This window comes from Miniopterus natalensis, chromosome 6, assembly GCF_054644295.1.
Source record: "Miniopterus natalensis isolate mMinNat1 chromosome 6, mMinNat1.hap1, whole genome shotgun sequence".
NCBI lineage: Eukaryota > Metazoa > Chordata > Mammalia > Chiroptera > Miniopteridae > Miniopterus > Miniopterus natalensis.
In genome coordinates, this window is record NC_142086.1 from 2,618,345 (window position 1) to 2,643,662 (window position 25,318).

At 55.7% G+C, this 25,318-nt stretch overlaps 1 protein-coding gene across 5 annotated transcripts in view; it reads left to right on the plus strand.

Moving 5' to 3' along the window:
• The window catches only part of FBLN2 (fibulin 2), an 89,215-nt gene that overhangs the window by 60,099 nt on the left and 3,798 nt on the right, over positions 1 to 25,318 (plus strand). For 3 of the 5 annotated variants that reach the window (XM_087818045.1, XM_016215653.2, XM_087818047.1), the window contains exons 5-16: positions 2,954 to 3,134; positions 6,231 to 6,440; positions 7,055 to 7,168; positions 7,762 to 7,863; positions 9,824 to 9,964; positions 13,943 to 14,077; positions 16,241 to 16,387; positions 18,210 to 18,353; positions 18,489 to 18,617; positions 19,058 to 19,183; positions 20,873 to 20,989; positions 21,496 to 21,624. In XM_087818045.1, coding sequence (XP_087674171.1) covers positions 2,954 to 3,134; positions 6,231 to 6,440; positions 7,055 to 7,168; positions 7,762 to 7,863; positions 9,824 to 9,964; positions 13,943 to 14,077; positions 16,241 to 16,387; positions 18,210 to 18,353; positions 18,489 to 18,617; positions 19,058 to 19,183; positions 20,873 to 20,989; positions 21,496 to 21,624 — 1,675 coding nt within the window. The remainder of the gene's footprint in view (positions 1 to 2,953; positions 3,135 to 6,230; positions 6,441 to 7,054; positions 7,169 to 7,761; positions 7,864 to 9,823; positions 9,965 to 13,942; positions 14,078 to 16,240; positions 16,388 to 18,209; positions 18,354 to 18,488; positions 18,618 to 19,057; positions 19,184 to 20,872; positions 20,990 to 21,495; positions 21,625 to 25,318) is intronic. The other 2 variants (XM_087818048.1, XM_087818049.1) reach the window with 2 other exon arrangements.

The window sequence follows — 25,318 nt, forward strand, 5'->3', positions numbered from 1 at the left end:
GGAGTAAAACCTCACCAGGCGGTCCTGGGCAGAGAGAAGAGGAGGGCACTTCTAGCGGAGGGAACTGTGTGAGCAAGAGCATGTGGGAAGGGGGTTCGGAAGGCCTGAGGTGCAGTGGGGGCAGACTGCCAGGACCCTCTTGCTCTTGCATTAAGGACAGTAACTCCTGCCATGAGACATTTCGGGCTTCAGGCCGCGGTGTGCAGGGCCTGGGAGGGATTTACAGAAGAGGGTCACTGTGCTAGGACTCACGCTGGCCCCAGGTGGCAGGGCCAGTGACAAGGCGTCAGTTTGGCTACAAGTAATGGGAAACTCCCGAAACATTGCTTATTCTGTCGTATGCTGGAGGGTGCAGGCAGCCAGGCCAGAATTGAAGGAGCGAGTGGCTCTGTGGTCTTCAGGGCACAGGCTCGTGCTGTCTTGTTGCCCACAAACTGTCATATGCTGCCTCCTGGCCCAGGATGGCTTCTTGAGCTCCAGGCAGCAGGCAGGAGGAAGTGGGAAGGGGGAAGGAGCCCCCCTCCTGCTTTAAATTATTTTTAATTGTGCCAAATACACATAATGTAAAATTGACTGTTATAATTACTTTTTAGTGTGTAGTTCAGTGGCATTAAATGCACTCACATTATTGTGGGGCCACCCCCACCATCCCTCCCCAGAACTCGCCATCTTCCCAACTGAAACTGTCCCCATTAAGCAATAACTCCCCATTCTCCCCTGTCCCTGGCTACCACCATTCTACTTTTGTCTCTATGAATTTGACTACTCTGGGTATCTCATAAAAGTGGAATCACAGCCCTAACTGGTTTGGCTCAGTGGTTAGAGCGTCGGCCTGAGGATTGAAGGGTCCCAGGTTCAATTCCTGGTCAAGAGTACGTACCTCAGTTGCAGGCTTGATCCCGGCCCCAGTCAGAGCGCATGCGGGAGGCAACCAATAGTTGTGTCTCTCCCACATTGATTTTTTTCTCTCTCTCTCCTTTCCACTCTCTCTGAAAAGCAATGGAAAAAATATCCTTAGGTGAGGGTTAAACAAAAAGGAATCACAGTACTTGTCTTGCTGTGACTGGCTTATTTCACTGAACGTAATATCCTCCAGGTTCATCCATATTGTTACATGTGCCAAGATTTCCTTCCTTTTCAAGTTGAATATCCTTCTCGTACATGTATAGAGCGCATTTTGTTCATCCATTCTGTTGATGGACGTTGGGTGGCTTTGACATCTTGGCTGTTGTGACTAATGCTGCTGTGTCCACTAATGCTGCTGGTGTGAGAAGAGCCCCTCTTTTGAAGACAGACATACTTCCACTAACAGCACATGAGCTAGAACTTAGTCCAGTGGCCACACCTAGCTTGAGGGCTGCTGAGAAATGTAGTCTTTATTCTGGAGAGCTCACGTGCTCACTGAAAATGGGGGAGAAGGGAAAACAGACATTGGAGATCCACACCTGGCTGCTGTGCAGCAGAGGACGGCAGACTAGGGCAGCGGACAGTTTCAGGGGCATCACCAAAAGAGATATTTAGGGGAGAGGCGTGTGAGGAGTCAAAGAAGTGTCACAGGCCTGGATGACTGTAACAGGCACCTTTGGAGGAAGGTGGCACTTGGAAAATGATTTTGACTTTAGTTTTTATCATGTTGGGTTGATTTTTCCTAAAAGCAATTGAGATTAGGGAAAGGACTTTGGTGACAGAAAAGTTTCCAATTTCATTTTGTCTGTATGTTTGACCCTGGTCCAGCCTCTTTTGAGCCCCAGCTTGTCTGTCTACAAAATGGGGATAGTGATATATGTCTCATGGCGTGGTTGTGAGGATCAGAAGTAAGGCAAACTAAGTATTTATGAAGTACATGGTGGGTCTTGACTTATGACTGGCTTATCTCATGAGTCAGGGTAGTTTTGCTGACCTAGGCCATGCTCAGCGGATCTTGGCAGAGCTCACTTATGAGTCTGATGCCTGCTGATGGCTCTGCTGGCACTTTATGATTTAGGATAGCTGCAGCTGGGATGACTTTTCTCTGTGTGGTCTCGTGGCTTCTAGCAGGCTAGCCTCGGCTTGTTTAGTTAGTGGTGGGCAGGGCTTCTGCACAGGGAGTACAAGTGTGCAAGACTTTTTGAGGCCTAGACTCAAAACTGGCACATTGCCACTTCTGTCTCATCCTGTTGGCCAAAGCAAGCCATGAGGTGCGACCAGGAGGTTGGAGAATAGTCTTTCTTGACGGGAGGAATGGCACCACCGCTGCAGAGGCAGGGCCACCGGGAAGAAGACACAGTTGGGAGTGTCAGTTAACCACGGTAGTTTAAACAGCCAAAGGGTTTAGGGGGGACAGTCTAGGACAGGGTGTATCCACACAGTACCTTCAGCCTCGCTGGCTTCTGCTTTTCTGCTCAGTCGTCTTCAGTTCGTAGCTTCCATCTTGAAGGTCAGCCCATGTCCCAAGATGGTTGCTAGAACTCCAGCCACCATGTCTTGTCTAGAAAGGAGGTGCACTGTGTGAAAAGGAGGTGCTTCCAAGCTGGGTCAGCCCCAGTTAAAAGCTCTCCTGAAAGCTTGACCTGGTGACCTCTATCTCAACTGCAGGACCTTGGAACATGCTGTCTTTTAGCTGGCCTAACCAAAATTAGTGTGCTAGCAAAAACAGGGTCTGGTAGCAGATGTGGCTGGGGCAAATTTGTAGTCTTTTCATAGAGGCCATTGATTAATTATTTCAAAAGACCTGCATTAGTCCTACTCTGAGCCAGACCTGGGAAATGGAGACAAGCGACTCCTCTACCCTTGGAGAGCACATACTGTACAGAAGAAACAAGACAAGATTAATTTATTTATCAGCCCCTCTGCTGAGCCTGACCCAGGCTGCTTCCTGGGGACCCTCAGTGAGTCCTGTGGGCTCACAGACCCAGGGGAAGGCAGTTGGGCTCTGAGGGCCAAGGTGTAGCAGTGACTGCGTGTCTCCCTCCAGCAATGCTGTGACTGCTGCGGCCTGGGGCTCCGTGTGCGGGCCGAGGGCCAGTCATGCGAGTCCAACCCCAACCTGGGCTATCCCTGCAACCATGTCATGCTCTCCTGCTGTGAGGGTGAAGACCCCCTCATCGTGCCCGAGGTCCGCCAGCCTCCAGAGCCTGAGGCTGCACCACAGAGAGGTGGGTGTTTCCTCACCCTGGGCCAGGGTGTATGGGATGGTTGGGTGAGGGGTAGAGAGCTATTGGTGCCTCTAGCCAAAGCTGGATGACCCTGGGCTTCTGTGGGGACCCTGGTCCACGGCCATCTGTAGCGTGAGGTACAAGTTCTGCTCTAGACAGAGTTCCTCTGTGGTTTCTGACAGTGGGCTCAGGCCTGACATTTCCAAGATGGTATTCAGTTTTCCAAGTACTCCCACTTCACCCACTGAACCACCAACTGTCTACTACCTATCACCCTTCCACTCTCACCCACCCTCCCATCCACTCTTCTATCCCTCCATCATCTCACACCCCCCCCCCGCCCATTCTCTGGTCTACTTCGCCATCTATTTCTCCATTCACTACGCCATTCATCCACCATCCCCTCATCCCTCCATTCTCACACCCATTCATCCATCCATTCATCTACCTCACCCATCTGCTTACCCATTCACCTACCCACTCACCCACACATTCATTTACCCACCCACCCATTCACCTACCCATCAGTTCATCCATCTGTCCATCTGCCTGTTCGTCCATGTACTCATATATTCACCATCCACCTGGTTGCAAACCTTTAACTTATCTGTCCATTCACTTACCTTTGCTTGTGTTCATCCTTCCTCCATCCCACTCACCTGCGCCACTCTCGCGTCCTCAGGGAACAGCGTATGACTAGCAAGGAGAACCCATTCATAAATGTTTCCCAGCTGCCTAATCCACCCCTTCAGGCTAGCGCTGTCTTTTCTGTCTGTATTCTCAGTGCCTGGCCCTGGACTTGTCCTGGAAGAGTCACTAGCAAATGACTGAATGAATGACCACGAGTTCTTTGGGGGCTGACCAGGCCTGTGCCCTTACCCTCTCTATCCTTCCCTGGCACTGGTCCCCAGAAGCCATAGGCAGTGTGTATGGGGGAGCTCCAGGTACCAGTGTGGAGCCTTGAGCCTGCATTCGCTCCTGCCTGAGCGTCAGCAGCCAGGTCCTGGATCTGTCATTGTTCAGCGTCCATGGGGTCTCCTCCCTCCTGTGTCCTCCCTGTGCTGTGGTGGTTGTGTCAGCTGCCATATTCAGCCTCTGTCACCCTATCTAGGACTATCTCCTGGACTCATGGCCATTAGCCTTCTTTGTGCCTGTGGGCCAGCAGGAGCCTAATCAAGGTGTCCAGTGAGTCAGCAGATGTTCTTTGGAGATCTGGGCCTAGCAGCCCTGGGGCTGATGCCATGAAAGCCCTGGCAGCCACTTCTGCAGGTGTTCACACATCTTTCCTTCACCGCTGGGGACCAGGTGCCCAGGAGGGTTCCAGAGACACTAGCCTGGCTTTTCTGCGGCTGTGTGGACCCTCTGGGGCCCCTGAGGCCCTGTACTGGGCACTTCAAGGATTGGGAATGAAAGCCCCAGATGTGGCCCTGGCATCAAGGTTAACTCTTGGCCTTTGGAGTCCAGTAGGCCTGGTTGGAATCCCAGCTCCACCATTCTCCTCAGCAAGTCATGGTCCTTCTTGGAGACTTTGTCAAACACAGAATTCTGCTCTCCACCTCACTCCCTGTGAGGATGGATGACAGGATGCTTGTCAAGAGTTTATGATGGTGCGTGACCCTGTTACTGTTGCCATGTTTAGTAGTCCCGACAAGGGTGCTGAGGCCCAGAGATGTGCTGGGCCGTGCCCCATGTGCAGAATGGGTCTGGCATAGTTGGGCCTGGACTCTTGACTCTGATGACTCCCATTTTTGACCTGGGCTTTCTGGTGTCCTGGATTTGACCAGACCCAGTCATCCCTGGGTCTCTGTCATGATAATGCAAGACAGTGTGCATGGGACTTAGGATGCCCATTGTCCATGGGCTACAAGGCCAGGGCTCCTGGGAGAAGACCATGTATCCTGTGGGTACAAAGTTTGCTGGGTGTGATGGTGGGCTCAATGGAAACCTGGGTCTCCCAGCAGGGAGGGCAGACCAGGCCAGGGGCAGCTGACAGGACAAGGGCTCGCCAGCCTCACTAGGCTAGCATGGGCACAGGCTCTCCAGTCCAAGGAATGCCACTTGATGAGGTTGGCGCTAGGGGGCTGGTCGAGCATTGGTGTGAAGGCCAGTTTAGTACCCATAAGTCTGATTCAAGGTCAGATTTGGGAGGAAGTCCAGCTTCAGGGATCAAGGGGTAGGCACAGGGCTGAGAAGGGTACAGAGCCAATGGTACGTTTTCAATGACTAACTGGTGGGTAACCTGGACCTCAGGGGACACGGTGGCAGGGTCAGACCAACCTGAGTTCCATTCCTGCTCAGGTGACCTTGGGCAAGTCACTGTGCCCCTCCGAGCCTCAGCGTCCCCTCCGCTGGGAGGATTATTGTGAGAACTGTGCCGATGAAGGTCCTAGCAGAGGCCAGGCACAGGTCAATAGAACTGAACCATCAGCTATCACAACCCCACTGGAGGGTACAAGGCCTGGGCTGATTGGGCTGGAGCTTAATGTAAATGCCCTCAGTATGAAGCATGTTGCTCAATGTGACCTTACACAGCTGCTCCCTTGAGGGGCTTGGCTGCCTGGCACCGGTGGACAGAGTTGGGCCCAGGCTGACAAAGAGCATGGAGGGGTTTCTGTCCCCTCCCTTTTTCACCACTGTCTATCAAGAGCCTTCCATGGCAGCTGGGCCCAGGGAGCCTTCTCTCCCACCCCCACCTAGTCCCCAGGGCGGCCTGGAGGGCAGTAGAGACCTAGTGCTATTCAGAGCGACATAGCTAGGGAAGGCCCGAGTGAGGGTTTGGATCTTAATCTGATGGAACCTGGGCTTGGGGCCCCTTCTGATGCTAGGGGTGGTTCTCCCTGATGTCCCTGAGGTCACAGGTCTGAATCCTATTCATCGTTTTAGCCAAAGCTCCCTGAGGGCTGTTGTGGACCTGGCTCTGATGGATTCACTCTTATTGCTGGGGGGGTGTCCACCTACCCATCCTTCATCATCCATCCATCCACCTGTCTTTCATCCACCCATGCTGTCTCAGCACTGATTTTCTGGGGGCCTGAGGTCTCAGCCACCTGATGGGGCCAACCCAGCTCCCATCGTGAGCACTGACTCCTGCCCCAGTTTCAGAGGCGCAGTTGGGGAGTCGAGAGGCCCTCTCACTGGGCATGGAGACTGAGCTTCCCAATAGCCTTCCCGGCGATGACCAGGACGAGTGCCTGCTCCTCCCAGGGGAGCTTTGCCAGCACCTCTGCATCAACACGGTGGGCTCTTACCACTGTGCCTGCTTTCCTGGCTTTTCACTGCAGGATGATGGCCGTACCTGCCGCCCAGGTAAGCACCCAGATAGTCAGGGCCGGGGCCGGGGCTGATCTTGCCAGGGCAGCGTGGCATTCCAGCTGTGGGGACTCTGGGGTACTTCTGCCCCCCCCCCCACATTGGAACCCGCCACATCTGGGGACCTGCAGCAGTGGACTTTGTGAGGCCAGGCAGATAGACTCCTTCCTAGAACTCTATCTGCAGGGTAAGCCCCAGTGCCCTGCTCTGGGTTCAAGTGCAGGGCCTGGACCCAAGCCACAGAGCCTCCCATCAACCCAATCAATGTCCCCAGTGCCAGGCCCATGGTGGTTAAGCCCCAAGAGGCAGCCCAGGAGGCTGCCGCAGCCCATGGCCTGGGAGGGCACTTTCTCTGCCAGCTCCCAGGGATAGATTTGTTGTCAGTCTAGAAATTCACTCCTCTTCCTTGCCTTCTGTGTGCTGAATAGCTGTGAGATCGATCTTACCTAAAGTACATTGCTCCCTGAGCCTGTTTCCTCTCCTGGGAAATGGGTTGGGAGGACTAGGTGAGGTGATTTCTGCCAAGTGCTGGCATGGTGCCTATTAGGGCCTAAGGCCTGGCTGAAGATGTGAGACAGACCTCCCCCTCCTTTCTGCTCTGCCCGGGACAGACAGCGGCCCCCCACAGCCAGAGGCTGCAGAGGAGTCTGCACTGAGGCCAGAAACTCCCCAAGGGGCCCCCAACACCATCCTGCTACCACGGCCGCAACCCAACACCTGCAAAGGTAACCTGGGTCTCAGGGTGGGTCTGGGCTGCTTGCAGGTGGTGAGCTCTCTAGTGTTGGCCATGTGCAAGTTGGGGTGCTTCTGCTTTGGGGGTTGGTTGGTCTTACCTGTCTGAGCTGAGTGAAGCTGAGGAGGTGAGATTTGGAGAGAGGGTCAGCCTGGGGTGAGAGGATATGAGAATAGAGGACAGTCTGGGGTGATTGTATGTGACCTCGAGCAAGCCAATTAGTGACTTTTTTGGTCTCAGCTCCTGTGAAATTGAGAGGGTACATCCTTGCTTGTGGAGCTGTCGTGGAGATGGCAATGCGTGAGAAGTTCTCTGTTCTGCTCCTCTCTTCCTTGCCCTGCTCTCTGCACCTGTTCTCTGCCTTCTCTCTGTCCCATCACTGTTTCTTGAGGGAGGGGTTTGGTATCTGAGTGGTGGTGGGAGATCTAGTACATTATCTCAGACACCAGCTGATGTGTGAGCCTGTTTAGCAGTGAACTTGTAAAAAAGGACAGGAGTGGAGTTCCTTGCTCCCAGTCCCAACGCCCGCAGGTTAGAGCTGGAAGTGGTGAGTCTGGTGGTCTCTGACTCTGCGTTTCCTCCCAGACAATGGGCCTTGCAAGCAGGTGTGCAGCATTATTGGGGACACAGCCATGTGCTCCTGCTTTCCCGGCTATGCCATCATGGCGGACGGTGTGTCCTGTGAAGGTGAGTACACGGGGTCACCCTCACACCTGTGTGAGAGCCTGTGGGGAGGGCCCCAGAGTGGGGATTGGACATCCAGAATGAGGGAGGTGGTCCGGATCTAAAACTGGGGATGTTAATCAGAGAACAGGTTTGGCTGCTTTGATAAAGAGTCCCAAATAGCTTAAGCAGCGATTCCTCGCCTGCCACCGTGCATAGGTGTGTGTGCGGTCCAGGGCAAGCATACAGGCTGGCCAGGAGCCCAGGCCTCCTCTGTCATGTCTGCTGTCTCTAGAGAGTGCTTTCCAAACTTGAGTGTGCGCCAGAGTCATCTGGTGGCCTTGCCCCAGCACGGGTCCTGAGAATTCCACGGAACCCCAGAGCCTGCCCCAGTCGGTCTGGGGTGGGCCTGAGAATTTGTATTTCTTACCAGCTACCCTGTCCTTGAGGGTGGCCTCTGTCTGCGTTGCCAAAGTTGATTCTGGCCTCACTGTCCCTGTCACTGGTGGAGAAGGGAAAGAGGGAGGTGTATGCCAGTTACTGTAAGGCGGGACCCAGAAGTGGCATTCATTCCTCTCAGTGGCCTCTGATGGGGAGCAAGATGGGAGTAAGAGTCCCAACTGGATGGCGTGTGCTCAGTTCTGTTACTGAAACCAAGGAGGGGACAGTGGATGTTGGTGACAGCTACCTCTGCCATGCACAAAGGGGATGGAGAGGTTCCAAAAGCATGTCCCTTTAACTCCAGTGACCCGCTAGGTCTGGGTGGGGCCTCTGTTGGCCGGGACCTCCTGTGAGATAGGGGCATTGGATCCAGCACCTGCTGGGGTGGTTTCCATAGTGAATGACGCCTTGAGAACAACCCGAGATGTCTCAAGGCTGCGCCGCCTCCTGTCTGGAGGCAGGATGGACATGAAGCGTGCAGACAGTCCAACACACTTCTGTTCAGGTTCAGGTTCAGGAGAGGTGTCCCTGGTGGGTTTCTGGGGATACCAGGATTAAGTCTGTCCAGGAAAAAAATGCCCACATCCCTGCCAGAAAGCTGAAACCCTTATCTAGCCCCTTGACTGAGATGGTTTTCTGTTGTTTATGAAAACCATCCAGTGCCCAGAGGTCAGGAGGCATGCCCAGGGCATACAGCATGGTGGTGACTGGCAGGCTTTTGTCTTAGGTGGTAGAGGCAGATCTCAGGTGCCCTCTGGGCTTCGCTCCCCATCTCTTGGAGCCTTGAAGACAGGATGTACCTCTCCTAGGCTGGGATTTCCTTGGACCCAGCAGACTACAGGCCAGTGTTTGTGTCTCTCTGGCCTCCTTCTGCAGAGTCCCAGCGGTAAAGGCTGTGGTTCTAGGCCAGAGGTTGCACACAGGTTCTGAGGGGCAGCTTTGCCTGCAAGGGAGTCCTGTGGGGCTCCATCTTGTCCAAAATAATCATACGAGTTACCAAACATGAAAATGTCAAGAATTTTTAAAAATGTCCAGATTTCAGTTTTCTCTTGAAACTGTAAAATCTGCCCACAAGGGGCCCACAGCTCTGGTCCCCCTCTGGATAGAGCACAGGCCCTGCAGTGCCCACAGAACCTCCTTTGGCTCCTTCTTCCACTTATGTTGCCAGCCTGACGCCCCCCCCAGCACTTGAGTTTGCAGCCCCTGCCTGTGTAGCTCCCTAGGCTGCCTGTAGAGGTGAAGCGCTTCCAGAATGCGGGCGGGAGACAGACAGCCTCTGGGTCTGCCCCACTTTGCAGGGGGCAGGCTGCTGACCCTATCTGAGCCTGACCCTGCCACTTGTCCTTACTGGGATTCCAGCTTTGACCGTACAAACTCAGATTTGGGCCCAAACCCAGAGGTGCCGCCACTGATGGGCTGGGAGGCTCTGAGCAGGTGCCTGCTCCTCTCTAGATCTCAGTTTCCCCATCTGTCACTGGATGCTCCCTGACAGGCTATGCCCCTCTAATGGCCCTTCTGTTTTTCTTTCTGCGGCTGTCACTAGACCGAGACGAGTGCCTGCTGGGTGCTCACAATTGTAGCCGGCGACAGTTCTGTGTGAACACTCTGGGATCCTTCTACTGTGTCAACCACACAGTGCTCTGTGCCCAGGGCTTTATCCTCAACGTGCACAGGAAGTGCGTGGGTAAGCGAGAGCCCCTGCTGCCGCCAGTGCCAAGGCGCCCTGCTCTGCTCCACACCAAGCCCGTCCCACGCTACAGGGCCTGCCCTCTGCACATGAGCTCAGCACAGCTGGCACCCCTGTCATGTCCTGCGTGTCCTGGTGTCCTGTCCTGCTTTTCCACCGACGCCTCTGGGAGGCTGCTTTCCCCAGGGACATGCCTGAGAGTCAGGAAACTAATTGATGGGTGACTTGGCTGGGTCACTGAAGCGAGGTCAGACCTGTGGGCAGCAGGAGAGAATGTGAGGTCGGAGGCAGGGCCATGGTGAAGCAGGACCTTCTAGTAGCTTTGTGGCCTCGGATACATGACTCCCTTCTCCAAGCCTCAGTTTTTCATTTGTAAAAAAGGCGCTGAGGGCACTGCTCCTCCTTGGAGTTTCTGTTCCCTGTGTGTGTGGTGCATTGGAGGCTGGGGCATAGTGAGCCATGAGTCAGCTGCCAAGATTGTCCTTAGATGCATCCGGACTCCCCTCCAGAGGTGAATGGATGGAGCTGGGGTCTGACAGACCCAGTTTTGCATCCCAGCTTGGAGTTCGTTTGCTGTGTTACCATGGGCAGTGAGCTCTCCTCTCTGAGCCTGTTTCCTTACCTCTAACCTTAGGGCTTGGAGGATGACAAGGGCTAGTACCCAGCTCCTGGCCTGCACAGGTATGGGGCTGGTGCTTGGTAACAGCTTGTCCCACCTGCCTCTCAGTGCCTGTGTAGGCTCGGCCCTGGGGCTCCAGGTGTGCTCTGTGGGCAGTGAAGAGGGTGGACTTGATGGTGACCCATGTCCAGAGGAAACATAGACCCAAGTCACAGGAATTGAGGGCAGACTCGGAAGTGCTACAGCAGAGGCCAAGGGAGAGGCCATGCGAGCTGTGGCGTCTCATGTACTTCCTGGAGAAAGCAGTGTTTGTGCCCGTCTGTAAGGATGCTGGGGCTTGCAGTGGAAGGAACAGCTTGAACAAAGGTGCGGAGGTAGGGACAGTGCAGATGCGTTCAGGGTGTGTGCCCAGAGCCCAGTCTGTCGTCTGTGTGTTTGGGGACCATGCTCAGCCTGAACATGTCCTCTCCCTCGCCCCCACTGCTGGACGGGCAGGCGCGGTGCTGGGCTGCGCAGCCGCTGCAGACATGTTTGCCCCTGGCCTCCAGCCGTCGGCACAACATGTGCCTCCTGACCCCGCTTGTCAGCGGCTGGGCAGCTCTTCCTGCCTGGCTGTGTGTGTGTGTGTCTGGGGAGGCGGGTCCCAAGCCCGCCAGCACCCCTCCTGGGATGCCCTGCCCTGCTTGCCATGGCTGGGCGCACAGGCTCCGCTGTGGCCTAGAAAGAAGACCTTGTGCTAACGGGGTTGCTGGGCAGCTGGAAAACAGGTTCTGGGATTAAAAGAGCAAAGGTACATTTCATTTACCAAATCTATGAGCGCACATTCTCACTCATGTCTCTGCCCCTCGTTCACCCGCACAGGCCTCTTGTCCTCCTGTCCGCTTCCACATTCACGATGCCATCTGTTAGTGCGCACTGTCCCCTCACTTCCCCACAGGCGTGTGCGTGCATCTCCTGCAGGCCACCGTTAGCTCCGGGCAGGTCTATTAATAACCCCAGCTGGTGAGACAGGAGATGTTCCCAGATGAACAGTGTGGCTTCTGCAGCCAGACTGCCTGGGTTCAAATCCTGGTTCTGCCACTTTTTAGCTGTAAGACCTTAGACAAGTCATTTAACCTCTGTGAAACGAGATAGTAATAGCACCCACTTCAAAGGGTCACTGTGGAGATCTAATGTATAGAATTTACAAGTGTTTTATGTCATTTTTGTGATTCATTACATGTGTTATACTGAGGCAGCCTGCATAGGTAGTAAGTCATACATCACCAGAGGTTGCGAGCTGAAGTGGGACAGTGTTGGGTGGTGCCAAGTCCAGAGGACCTCTAGTGGACATGTGGCCTCTGTGAGGCCTCCTCTGTGCTTTGCTGTTTGCCTTTTGTGCCTTGCCCTTTGAGGACTGTCTTGGCTCCTGGGAAAAGTATCCTAGGTGAGCTGGGCTTTGAGAAGATGGGAGGGGAGCAGTTGCCAGCTCTGGAGCTCAGCCCACAGCAGGGGAAAGGGCACAGTTCTGGGCTGGGCACTCGGGGGTCTGTGCTTGCTGCTGCCACGTGCAGGCTCTGTGGCTTTGGTCCAGCCACATCCCATCTGGGAGACCTGTTTTCTGTCTGCGAAACTGTCGCAGGATGGCAGAATGGCAGTTCTGGAACTGCCTGGTCCCTAGCAAGCCTGTCAGAGGTATCTGCTGCTATTGAACACCGTGATTCCCCCCAGGGTGGGGCTCCTGGGCTCCTGTGTTTCTAGGACCCTGGGAATGTGTCCCCTGTTAATCCAGCCTGCAAGTCAGAAGTTCCTATTTTGCCAACCAAGCCTTCCTTGGAAACCTCTGACCCAGAACTCTCTTCCCCCCCCCTCACCTCCACCCAAGCCTCAGTTGGCCTGGCCTTAACCATTTGGTTCACCTGTGAGTTTGAGAGTCTCTGCCCACAGCCTGGCACCCCTCCTCTCCACCTGGTCCCAGTCATCCTAGTAGGATTGGCTCAGATGGTGCTGCCCCCCAAGGAGCGACTCACAGTGTGGGGCCCGGAGACTGCATGGCCGGCTTTCCTCCCCAGCGTCGACACCTTGCCTGTCCTGTCTGCCCCACCAGGCTGGCAGCTCCTTGAGGGCAGGGGCTGGCGACACTCCCACTTAGCTACCTGACCTAGCACTGTGTAAAAGTATGTGCTGGTCAATGTGCGTCCAGGAAAGACTGAGTCAGTGAGTGACGGCCCCCCCTTCCAGGTGCACATGCCAGCAGGCACTGCCCCGTCAGTGGCCCCACACCAGACCTGCGACGATGTGGAGTTATCCATTCTCCAAGGGCTCTCCAACGCCCTCCCTGCTGCCGCTTCTCTCTCCCTTCCCAACTGCTCCTCCTGGGAGCTGCTCCTTGACCTCTCCTTTCTGTGCTCCATCCCCCGATGAGCTGGGCAGCCAGCCCATTGCTCTCTCGAATTAGCGCTTTTACTCAGACCCCTTCTGGGAGCCCAGAGGTCTCCCCGGGTGCCTCTTGACTGAGGTTCACTGGGCAAGCCTGTTTCTCCCAGCATCCCTGTCCTGGGTGCTGTTGCTCTCACCTGACACCTGCTTGGCCAGAAAGCTTTGCAGACCTCTTAGCTCCTGTTTTTCGCTCGCCTTCATCTCACGCACTGGTGGATCCTGTCGTGCCATCTTCACCGTGTTTTTTGAACCCGACTGCTTCTCCTTGCCTCCGTGGATGGCAGTCGTTGTCTCCTAACAGCTTCCACTTTCACCCCTGGGGTATACATACCCAGCCAGCGGCCCTGTTAAATAAGGCCCCAGCCGGAACCTCTCTGTGGCTCCCACCTCCCTCCACATCTAACACTCCTCTCCCCTGCAGCCGCAGCCCTCCTGGCTGGCCCTCGGACCTGCCTAGCAGGCCTGGTCAGGGCCCTGGCGTTGGCTGTGCCCTCTGCCTGGAATATCTGCTGGGTTCTTTCGTCACTTCTTCAAATTCTTGCTCCAGTGTCCTCTTTGAGGACCCTCCCCCCTGCCTCCTCCTTAATATGGGGTGTGCCCCCCCTCAGCGCACCTTTCCTTCCTCACAGCACTCATCCTGAGGAGACCCATCCTGCCCTATGTTTACATATTCATCTCTTGGCACCCCCCTCTCTTGAGTGCCCCCATGATGGCCGGGATCTGTCTGTCTTGTTCACCATGCACCCCTGGTGCCAAGAGCAGTGCTTGCTGGCACATGGCAGGCACTCGCTAAGTCTTTGTTGAAAGAATGATGGATGCATACAGGCGGCCGTCAGCGCTGTGCTACTCTGGGTCGTGAGCACCTTGAGGGCGGTGCTGGCTGCGCTCTGCTGCCCTGGGAAGCACCTGTAGCTCTGATGGCATTGCTCTCCCTGCAGACATCAACGAGTGTGTGACAGGCTTGCACACCTGCTCCCGGGGCGAGCACTGCGTGAACACAGTGGGCTCCTTCCGCTGCTACACAGCTCTCACCTGCCAGCCGGGCTACGCCCTTGAGGACGGGGAGTGCACAGGTGAGGACCGTGGTTTGCAGGCCCCACCCCTGATCTGCCCCATCTGCCCCCTGACCTGCCGTCCCACCCCCCCTTCAGACCCATCCCTGACCTGCCCAGAGTCAAGAGCTCCCAGCACTTAGGTCCTGTGCCTCTGGGAAGACCCCACAGATGACGGTGTTTGAGGCAGAGGCATGTTTGAGGCTGGTGGGTAGGCTAGGCTGTGTTCCTGGCTTTGCTACTTTTGCTGGTGCCTGGGTGCCACTTGTTCCCCTTGCCATGCCTCAGTTCCCCTGTTTGTATGTTGGGGTGGAGCCCACAGATCACTTCTGTCCCTTTCACTGGAAAATTCTAGCCTAGGAAGAGGGAGAAGTTTCATTGAAGCATTTTAGTAGACTCTTCCAAGCCCCTTCACCTCCCTGCTGGGCTCTGGGTGGCAGGGATACGTGGTAGGGTGTGGTGTCCTTGATTCTGATCTCCTGATGAGGGACATGGGGTCACACAGGAAAACAAGATGGAGCGGAGACCTACATAGTAAGAAGCTCCTGGGAAGGGTGTTTCAGGCACAGGGAACAGCAAGTGCGAGGCCTTTAGAGAGGAGAGAAATCTTGACACATTCAAAGAACAGAAAGAAGAGTTTCAGGGGTTGGAGCAAGCATGCTGACAGCTTGAAAGGAGGGTACAGAGCTCAGAGACTGATTAGGAAAGGAGTTCGGAGTCTTTCACCTGTGATATGAAGCATTTTATTGTTAACTAGAAATGCCCAGAAGAATGTCACCAAGGAGGGAAGACTGCTGAAGTGCTCACTTGTTACTGCCCTGGAGAAGCTGACAAGCAGCCCCGAGGGGAGTGTAGGCTCAGGGAGGTGGGTTAATACAATCATGTCTGGCTCCGAGGTGTCAAGGAAGTGGAGGTCAGAGGAGCTAGGAGGAGAAATGAGCCTAGCCCCTCTGCACACCTGTGCACACACCTGTGCATACCAAGGGCAGATGCACATCCAGGGCCAGCCGCCCTCAAAGAAGCCACCTGGGAGGATGCCACCTCCCTGGACATGCCCCAGCCTCCCCTGTCTCTCCCATTTCAGGGTGCTGGGCTCCTTAGAGTGTGAGGCTGCCTCTCAAGCACCAGCAGTTATCAGACAGGGCCATGCCTGTTCATGTCAGGCTGCTTGGAACCCAGCCCAGGGCCTCCGGAGACTGGGCTGCTGTGGGAAAGTGGTAGGAGCTTTGGAAACCAGAGAGGGGATGGGTGAGGAAGGACAGATGGACAGAACCTACACAGCCAGACACACATGCGTGGTCTGCTCGTCAGCAAAGTTCAGTGAATTTCGGCCTGCCCTTCATTCATTGTCAGCTTTCTGCTCTGCCTGCATCAGGGTCTGTAAGAAGTGGCCCCGTGTGCCTGCTGTGCAGGGAGCATGGAGGTGGGAGGCGGAGGAAGTGCCGGGCCAGTGCTGTGCAGGACGTGAGGCTCGGGGGTGGGAGGCACAGGGCCAGTGCTGTGCAGGACGTGAGGCTCGGGGGTGGGAGGCACAGGGCCAGTGCTGTGCAGGACGTGAGGCTCGGGGGTGGGAGGCACAGGGCCAGTGCTATGCAGGAAGTAGGGGATGGGGCAGGGAGCACAGGGCAGTGTTGTGCAGGAAGCATGGTGCAAGCCCAGGGGTGAGGGCCCATTTACCTGCTCAGTGCCATGTAGGTAGGGCAGTGGCCGGCAGCTCCATGCTCTGAAGCTCTAAGCCTTGCTGCTGCCAGAGCCATTACCAGAGAAGCCTGGACACATGACCTTAGGGATCTGAGTGCATGTCCCAACCCTGCCTGCTTGGGGCAGTGATTAGGAGAGCAGGCCATCAGGGTTCTGGTCCCAGCCCAGTGCCTCCTAGCTATGGAACTGTGTCTGTGCTCGGTTCCCCTGTGTAAGATAGGGCTTGTCGAGGGCCCTGCTTCCTAGGGCCATTGTGAGCATCAGGTAGGTAAATACATCTGAGAGTGCTGGGACAGTGCCTGGCACCACCAGGGGCTCAGTAGGTGTGGTGATATCATTTCAATATCGGGTGTGGGCAGGCAGTGATGGTGCTCTGCCCGAGTCCCATGATGCAGAAGACCTTAGTAACCCCACATTCCTAGTGGGACATGCGGACAAGAGCCCCCCAGCCTGCCAGCCCCTGACTGCCTGCCTCTTTGCCAGATGTGGATGAGTGTGAGCTGGGCACGCACAACTGCCAGGCGGGCTCCACCTGCCAGAACACCAAGGGCTCCTTCTACTGCCAGGCGCTCCAGGCGCGCCAGCGCTGCATGGAGGGCTTTCTACAGGACCCCGAGGGCAACTGTGTAGGTGAGTAGGTGGCGCCCTGTCCCTGTCTTTGGGAGGGGTCATGGGTCGGGAACTCTGAGGGTTGAGATCAAGGAGGTCTGGCTTGCTGCTCTTACCCTGCTGGCCTTTGTGTCCCAGCCTGGGAAGGACAAGCCGGTGCCTGGCCCCAGGAGGCCGGCAGAACAGAAGCTCGTGCCATGAGCTGTGTGACCTTGGCTGAGTTACTTCTCTTGTGGCCTCATTTCACCCATCTGTGGGGTTGGACTGGAAGAAAGTGTACCAAATTTCTTTTAACCTGGTTAATAGGAAGGGTATATGTTATATCTTGACGTGGCGCGCGCATATGTGTGCACACAGACACACACACGCACACACACACACACGACTGGATCACAAGCTCACAAAGCATTACTGCCTGTGGTACTGAAGTTCCTATTTGCAGAGAACGCTAGCCAAGCCTCTGAGGCTGATTGCACACCACACTCGGGTTGAGACCTGCAGCTGGACAGGTACTGGCCCTGTCGTCCCCACATGGGTCTGCTGAGATCTCGTGTTCTTCTCATCACTCTTCAGCGGCTTCCAAAGAGCCTAAGGTCTGCAGCCAGGGGGCCCCCCTGCCCAGGCTGCTACCATGTGGCTGGGAGACCCCCCTTGCCCAAGGCTGTTATATGCAGCTGGGAGGCGGAGCACCAGCCCCCAGATTATTGATGGCACCCAGAGTGTAGGCATGATCAGGGCTACACTCAACTTGGGGAGGGCTGAAAGACAGAGGGAGACATGGGAAGACAGGCCCCATGCAAGGCCAGCCACTGGATGCAGATGGAAATGGGGTTTGTAGAATCCAGCTTGTCACATGTAGTAAGAACAGCTCGTGGGATGGGTGTCCCCGTCTTACAGGGTGGACACTGAGGGACAGAGAAGGGCCTTAACTTCACCTGGAAGCTTTCTTAAGACTCTTTGGGGGTCCCTTTAGCCAGTCTGGGATCTGGAGCTCTCCCTGAAGCACCCCTTTAACAGCTGTGCCCCAACATTTTCACAGGACATGGGCAACCCCTCAGGACACTACAGGGCTATGGGCATGAGGAGGTCCCTGTGGTCTGCCCTGGGACACCCATCCAGAGTCCAGGCGAGGTGGGAAGGGATCTGCCGACTACAAGAGTCCTTCAGTGGTTAGTGACATTCACTGGCATGTCCTTAGCGCCTGCTATGTGTCGGGGGTGCAGCAGTTTAACAACATCCCGGAGAGGAGAGATTAAATAAGCAAACACATTTATATAGGTGGCAGTTACTCTAGGATGCTTTCCTCAATAATAAAACAGGTAGGGATAAAAGTTTAAAGGGGACTTTTCTACCTACAATGGTCAGGCCCTGAGGAGGTGACATCGGGGCAGGGAGCCAACCATGAAAATATTAGGAGGCAATGTGTGCCAGAGAAGGGGAGACAGCATGTGCAAAGGCCCTGTGTGGGGAGTGCCCGGGCCTGGTGGGGTGAAGAGGCCAGCGGGGCAAGGCTCAGTGTGTGGACAGCAGTGGAGGGTGAGCTGGACAGACTGGTGGGCTTGGAGAAGCCAGAGGGGCGTGACTTGCCACTGTGATCCTGGAAGTCAGCTTTGATTTCCCCTCTGGCTGTAGCTGCTCCATTAGAAAGCAGCTGGCAGGTGCTTGGGTTCTGGGAACTGAAACGTTTAGTGCCATGGACACCGGTGGGACAACCCGATCACATAGCCCTGACCTGGGCTGGTCTGGAGCCCAGGACTGACCTCCTCCCAGGGCAGGCCTGGACCCAGATGCTGGGGCCTAGGGAGGGGCTGTGCCAGACTGTGACCCACACCCACCTCTGCAGACATCAATGAGTGTACGTCACTGTCTGAGCCGTGTCACCCTGGCTTCAGCTGCATTAACACGGTGGGCTCCTACACATGCCAGAGGAACCCGCTGCTCTGCAGGCGTGGTTACCACGCCAGCCAGGATGGGACCAAGTGTGTGGGTAAGGCCAGACCGCTCTCTGCTGCCCCCTCCCCCTGCCCCTGCCAGCCTCAGCTTCCTTGGGTTCCTGGCCTATGGGAGACCCCTTTAGGGGAGGCTAAGGCCTCAGGGTGCCTTTCTTACCTTCCCCTGGCAGATGTGAACGAGTGTGAGGCGGGCACGCACCACTGCAGGGAGGGCCAGGTGTGCCACAACCTCCCTGGCTCCTACCGCTGCAACTGCAAAGCCGGCTTTCAGCAGGACGCCTTCGGGCGGGCCTGTGTGGGTAGGTGGGGGCTGGTTGCCAAGACCCCCATTCAGCTCCCCCGAGCGGTGCCCACTGCCCCAGGCCAGCCTTCTAGCTACCACCTCCTTTCTGCTGCCCCTCCCTCTGCCTTGCCGCCCCCCTCGCCCTGCCCTCTGTCTTGACTGCCCTCCTGTCTTCCTGCCCAGTGGTGGCTCTGGCCCTTTTCTCTTCTTAGCCTCCGTCCCTGCTGCCCTCTTCTCTTGCCCCTTGCTGTGATGGCCTGTCCCTCTGCCTGCCTCCAGCCTCCCTCCAACACTCTCACTGCCTTTCTCCCCTGTCCCCGGTCTGGGTCTCACCCTGTCTCTCCTGGTTCCCTGGACCTGTCTTCCAACCCTGCCCTCTTTCATACCTGGGGTGGAGGGAGGTGGAGGGAGCTGGCTCCCAGGAGCTCCCCTCCCCACCCCTGCGGCCTCCCACAGATGTGAATGAGTGCTGGACCTCCCCTGGCCGCCTGTGCCAGCACACGTGCGAGAACACACTTGGCTCCTACCGCTGCTCCTGTGCCTCTGGCTTCCAGCTGGCTGCGGACGGCAAGCACTGTGAAGGTACAGCTGACCCTCCTCAGCCGAGGCGCTTCCTCACTTTCCTCCTGGGGAGGGGAGTCTGCGGAGACCCCTGGGAGGCTGTGAACCTCTCCCTGAGCACTTCACCTGGCAGAGGAGCTGGCCCTGCCATGGATCAGGACCAGCCTAGGGGCAGGGGAATGGGACCAGATCCAGCTACATCAGACAGCATTTGGATGGGCTCCCAGACCAGACCAGACCAGACCTTCTCACTCTTTCATTCATTCGTTCGTATTATAATCACCTGTGAGCACCTCCTCTGAGCCTGGCTGGGTACACATTGTTGTAGGGATGAGGCCTCTGCTCCCCAGGCATTTCCGTGGCCAATCATTAACTTTTTGGCCCTTAAGCCTTCACACACCCCATCCCTACCTAATGCCACTTCTCTACTCCTCCATCTGTGGCTGAATGTTAGAGACTCAGATGAAACCAGTGTGGCCACTGGCCCCCAGAAGCTCAGAGCCTAGTAGAGGAGGGCACTCACTTGTTTATTCTGTGTGAATGCTATGCAGCTTGTGAGGTCCTGAGGATCTAGACGTGAATCAGACAGAGGTCTGTGAGGCCCTGCATGACCTGATCCCCTCCTCCCACTCCCATCACTCACTCTACTCTGACCACACCCACCTCCTTGCTGCCTTGAGTGCACCAAGTCTGTGCCATCTCAGGGTCATTGCCCTTGTACCTTCTGCCTGGAATGCTTCTCTAGATGCCCACTTGGCTCAGAAGTTGCAGCCCTCCCAGACACAATCCCTGTCCCCTTTCTCTGCTTTCTCCATTGCACTTGCCACCTTCTGACATACTAGTTATTTGACTCATTTAATTAGGTCCCTCCCTCCTTCTTTTTCCCCCCAACACACATGAGTGTCAGTTCCACAGGTGGAGATTTTTGCCCCTCTTGTTCATGGTGACATGCCCAGTTCCTGGGACAGGCCTGGCATGTCATAAGCGGTCAACAGTTCTTGGCTGGGTGAATGAAAGAGACCCCTCCTGCCCTGGCCAGGCGTGACTCAGTGGTTGAGCATCAACCTAGGATCCAGGTGATCGGGGTTCAATTCCCAGTCAGGGCACATGCCCAGGTTGCGGGCTCAGTCAATGACTCTCTCATCATTGATGTTTCTGTCTCTCTCCCTCTTCTTTCCTCTCTCTGAAGTCAATAAAGATATATTTTTTAAAAAAAGAAAGAGACCCCTCCTGGCCCACAGAAGCTCAGAGTCTAGGCGATGTTCCATCCCAGCTGTGAGACGACCCTTCACTCAGTCACTCACACCCTGCTCAGCCACACTCCTGTGCACATCAGCACTCCCATCCCATGCCTGCCTGAGGAGGTCCTTGTAGCACTACGTGGCACTGCCGAGAGCCATCTGCCAGGTGCTGAGGACCCTCAGTAGGGAAGCATCTAGCTCCCAGCCAGGGCATCTGAATCTGACCTGTGACTGCCTCTTCCAGGCAGCAGGCCAGGCCAGGACTCCACAGCAAACCCATCCCTGCCCCTGCCTCAGCTGTCTGCCCCCGCTGGTTCACTTGTCCTTATCTGGGCCTCTGATTCCTCATCAGCTCAGGGGGAGGCTGGAACTAATGTTCTCTCAAGAGACAGCTCGAGGGGAGCCTGGACGCTGGGTCTCGTCTCAGGGTTGGGTGGGTTCCATCATGACCACCTTGGTCTCCCTGCAGATGTGAACGAGTGTGAGACGCGGCGCTGCAGCCAGGAGTGCGCCAACATCTACGGCTCCTACCAGTGCTACTGCCGCCAAGGCTACCAGTTGGCCGAGGATGGGCATACCTGCACAGGTACCTCTCCTCTGCCCAGTGCCCCTTCCTGAGTGGCACCCCTTTCCCGTGTACCCAGCTCCCAGAGAGTCTCTGTGGGCCTGGGATACATAGGAGACAGGCTTTAGGTCAAATCAGAGTTGGGCATCCCACCCCTGTGTCCTGGCTGTCACCTTGGGCAAATGCTTCCTGAGTCTGACCTTAGGCCCCTCCCCTGCAAAGGGAGACCCAGTCCTGACCCTCAGGGGATGAAGGCTTCAGTTGAATCCTGAGTCCAGGCCTGCGGTTGGTACCTGATTGCCCCTTAGCAGACAGTAGTATTTGTGGAGCAGCCCCAGGGGGCAAGCACTAGGATGGGAGTCCTGTTTTACGTGTGGCCTGGGCAACTCTCTTCCTCTCTCTGAGCTCTATTGTCCTCATCTGTAAAATGGGCCCTGAGCTCACATGGCTATGGCAGGGATGGTGTGGCTGTTAGTAGCTGGGCCCTGTGGCTGGGCAGGGTCACAGGGTGAACCTCTCTCTGGCAGACATCGACGAATGTGCTCAGGGTGCCAGCATCCTCTGCGCTTTCCGCTGTGTCAACGTGCCAGGGAGCTACCAGTGCACATGCCCAGAGAGGGGCTACACCATGATGGCCAACGGCAGGTCCTGCAAGGGTAAGCAAGGGGTCCCTGCCCACCAGGCCTTGGCCAGGACCTTGACAGAAAGAGAAGGCCTCATGCAGCGTGTATGCCCTTGGAGTCTGATACCAAGTGCACAGCACAGAATGGCCCAGGCCTCTGGTGGTCTGTGTCTGGGATAGGAAAGTGACAGTCTTTCTGCTGCTTGACCCAGATTAGAATTTTTCAGATTTGGACTCAGCTCTGGGCCTTGCCCTGGGAGCAAGGCAGAGATCCCATGGGGTGATTCTAAAAGGCATGAGCGACCTATCCAGTGAGAAGTCTGCAGAAGAGCAGCTTCAGGGGTCCCCGTCTCTGTCCCCGGGTGTCTGTGATGCTCTCCAGGGACCAGGCCAGCCAGGTCTTTGGACCCAGAGGGTAAGGTGGGTTCCCCAAGTGTAGGCAAAGGGGTCACAGAGACGCTATCCCAGAGCCACATGCAGAAAAGACTCTCCCCGTCGGGTGTGCAGGGCTGGGATACAGAGGAGGACGGGGATTTCCTGTCACAGGACATGCAAAGGGGCTGGGCAGTCCCTTGTTAAATTTGCAATCGAGGGGGCTACTCCCCTGGGTGGGGAACCATGCTCTGACTTCTAATCTTCTGAGTTAGAAAGCCTTGATCTTTAGTTCATTCCATTGGAATATACCGAGGCCACCAAGTTCTGGACCTGGCAAGTCACCAGGGCAAGGTGGAGGGGCCTGGAATCCACCTGGTCAGTCAGGTTCTAGGAGCTGCACCAGCAACCCCCTGGGAAAACCAACTCAGCTCCTCAGAGCACAGCCACTGCCCCTCCTGCTTGTATGACCGAGCCGTTCCAGGTGGTGGGGCTGAGAGCCTGGGGGCCCTGGGTTGCTGTTTTGGTCCACTAAGGCTGGCCCTGGTGCTTCTGGGGGACAAGGGGTCAGAGTTGGCACCCGGAAGGGTACAGAGTTAGACCAGTGGTTGCTGCCTGTAAGTGGATCCTGAGATCAAATTCGTAGGTCTCAGCTGGCTGTTTTTTTGTGTGTTTCTTTTTGTGTTTTTTTTAATATAGAGTAGAATACAGGGTCGGGTAGGGTGGAATGGACATGATGTAGGTCAGAGTGCACTGTGCCCATAAGGATTGTTTCAGTTCACCTGTGTGTCCTTAGTCCCAATGCAAAAGGATTCCTTACTGTAGATTAATGTAAAAAACAATAATAAATTAAAAGGCTCTGAGCGAGAATGGGTAAATTAGGGACTTGGAGGCCTGCAGGGCTTGCTCACAGAAGCTGAGCTGGGTCTCCCTGGCTGCAAAGCACTCTGCTTTTTAATTAAAAAAATAATTGGTATGGGCTTCATAGAAGGTAAGGATTTTACCCACCATAAACTCAGCTGGTGGAAACACTTTATGTTCCTAGATATGCTTTCATTTTTGAGCCTGGGGCCTGTTCACTGATGGAAGGACAGACAGTATGGTCCCTTCTAGAAAGGACTGCAGGGACATTTGCTCTTAATGGCACTTCAGGTTGAAAGCCTGGTCACATTCAGGATCGTCTCCCTGGGCACCGCTGTGGATGGGAGGTGACACCACACCTGCCTCCTGGAGTTGTGAGGATCAGTGAATGAGCGTGGAGTGTCCTGAGCATTGAATGAGCCCTCCTGCCTGGCCCATGCTAGCTAGGGTCCAAGGTGCCTGTGCTGTACCAGAGACCTCCCTGGGCCCAGGCACGCGCCCAACCACAGGCGCGTCTGATGGCCAGTGCTGATCTTGGGGGTGGCTGCCCTTCGCCCCCTCACAGCCTACACAGTGGTCCACTTCCCTGAGATGTAAAAGAACTGGTGAGACACAGTCTCCTCTCTGTAGTCCATGCTGCATCACCAGCTACCACCGGGAGCTCCCCCACACGTGACACTTTTATTTTCTGTCCAGACTGTTTTGCTGGAAGAGTCTCTGCTTCGTAGGTGGATGAGGGCAGAGCTTGAGATGCTGGCTCTGCCTGGTCATGTCTACTTCCCGAGTCACGCGGTGGTGCCTGTGGCTGCGGCCACTGCCCTTCAGAGCTGAGCAGTTGCTCCTTTGTACTCCCTGGTCCTATTCTGACTTGGACCAAACACTGAGTCTCACAGCTCCAGTGGGGGAGGGCATGGGGGCAGAGTGCACTGGTTAGTATCTCATGTTAGCGTATGCCCCTCCGCCACAGTAAGAAATGGGAAAGAGAGGTGCAAGACAGTGAGACTCGGCAAGTCTCCTGGCACGCACACTCCATGAATGCAGGGTGGTGACCCCCGATCACGGGCATGTACAGTGGTGCCCAGCACATGATAGGTGCTCACTGAACGTTCGACCACGCAACTGATCTACGAGGCAACTATTGCCAATATGTGGGTGTTTTTCCTCCCAGCCTCTATGCCAGTGTGTACACACACATATACAGGGTGGGGCAAAAGGAGGCTTACAGTTGCTCGTGTGGGAATAATTAATAAACAGTAATACAAGAGTAAACTCTATTTCATGTACTCACAACTGTAAACTCACTTTTTGCCCCACCCAGTACATACACAATATAATCTTAGCTAAAATCATGCTGGAAATAACCTTGAATACTGCTTTCTTTCTTGGAGTATGTAAATCCCTCCTTAGCGTTCCCTCAACATGGGCTAGCTTTTTGCAGTGCTGTTAGTCTTCCCACTGACATCCCTGTTTGTGCAGGTCTGTGCTGTGGCAGTGCCGCCCCGGGTGAGGCTGCACTGACACCCCCTGGTATGCAGCCCTATTGAGCTCTCCCTTTGGCTTGAGCTCTGCAGGAGGGGCTTCAGGGTCAAAGCCCCACAGATGCCAGGGGCCTGGCAGCACCAAGGGGCAGGGACCCTGGGGTCCTGGGGAAGTCCTGCAACAGTAAGAAGCTGCTCCAACCTCATTCCTCCTCCACCCCCACCCAGGCTTCAGGGTCAGGACTTCCTGCCCACACTGTGGGGGCCAGCACAGGGTGAGGAACAGAAGGAGCCCTCCCTGTGTGTGGATTCAGTTATTGAATTATGAAGACAGCAGCCACCTGTCCTGGCCCTACCAGCTCTGGCCTCCTGCCATGTTTTCTCCCACTTTCTCCCAAATTGGGATCATGACACATTTGCAGAGGAGGAAAGTGAGGCTTGGAGAGGTGAATGAATGTGGGCTGACCTGCACTGTAGAGCATGGTAGACAGCAGCCCAGTCTGAAGCAGGCCGGGGTTTGAGCCACGGCCCCCCCCGCTGCAGCTGCATGATGGCACCGCTGTGGATGGGAGGTGACACCACACCTGCCTCCTGGGGTTGTGAGGACCCGTGAATGAGCGTGGAGTGTCCTGAGCATTGAATGAACGGCAGATGGTAAACTCGGGTGCAGGGTGACTGTTGTTGTCAGTACTGTTATGTGGCTGCTATTGTTAGGAGCCAGCTTGGGGTAAAGATTGGATCCCAGATTTTGGCATCAGGTGGGCCTGGCTTCTGGCCCCAGCTGCCTTGCTGACTGCTGCATGAGCTTGAGCAAGGTTATACCCCTCTTGGATCCCCAGTTCCCTCTGGGGACGCCGGTGACTCCTACCCCAGCGGGCTGGTATGAGGACTGGGTGAGGAGAAGTCCCTAAATTGGGTCAGCGTAGAGGACTGGGGAACATCTGCAGCCCTCAGGAAAGTCCCTTACAGACCCCGGCTGCCCCCACCCGGGCACAGCCCTTGGGGCCTGCTGAAGCT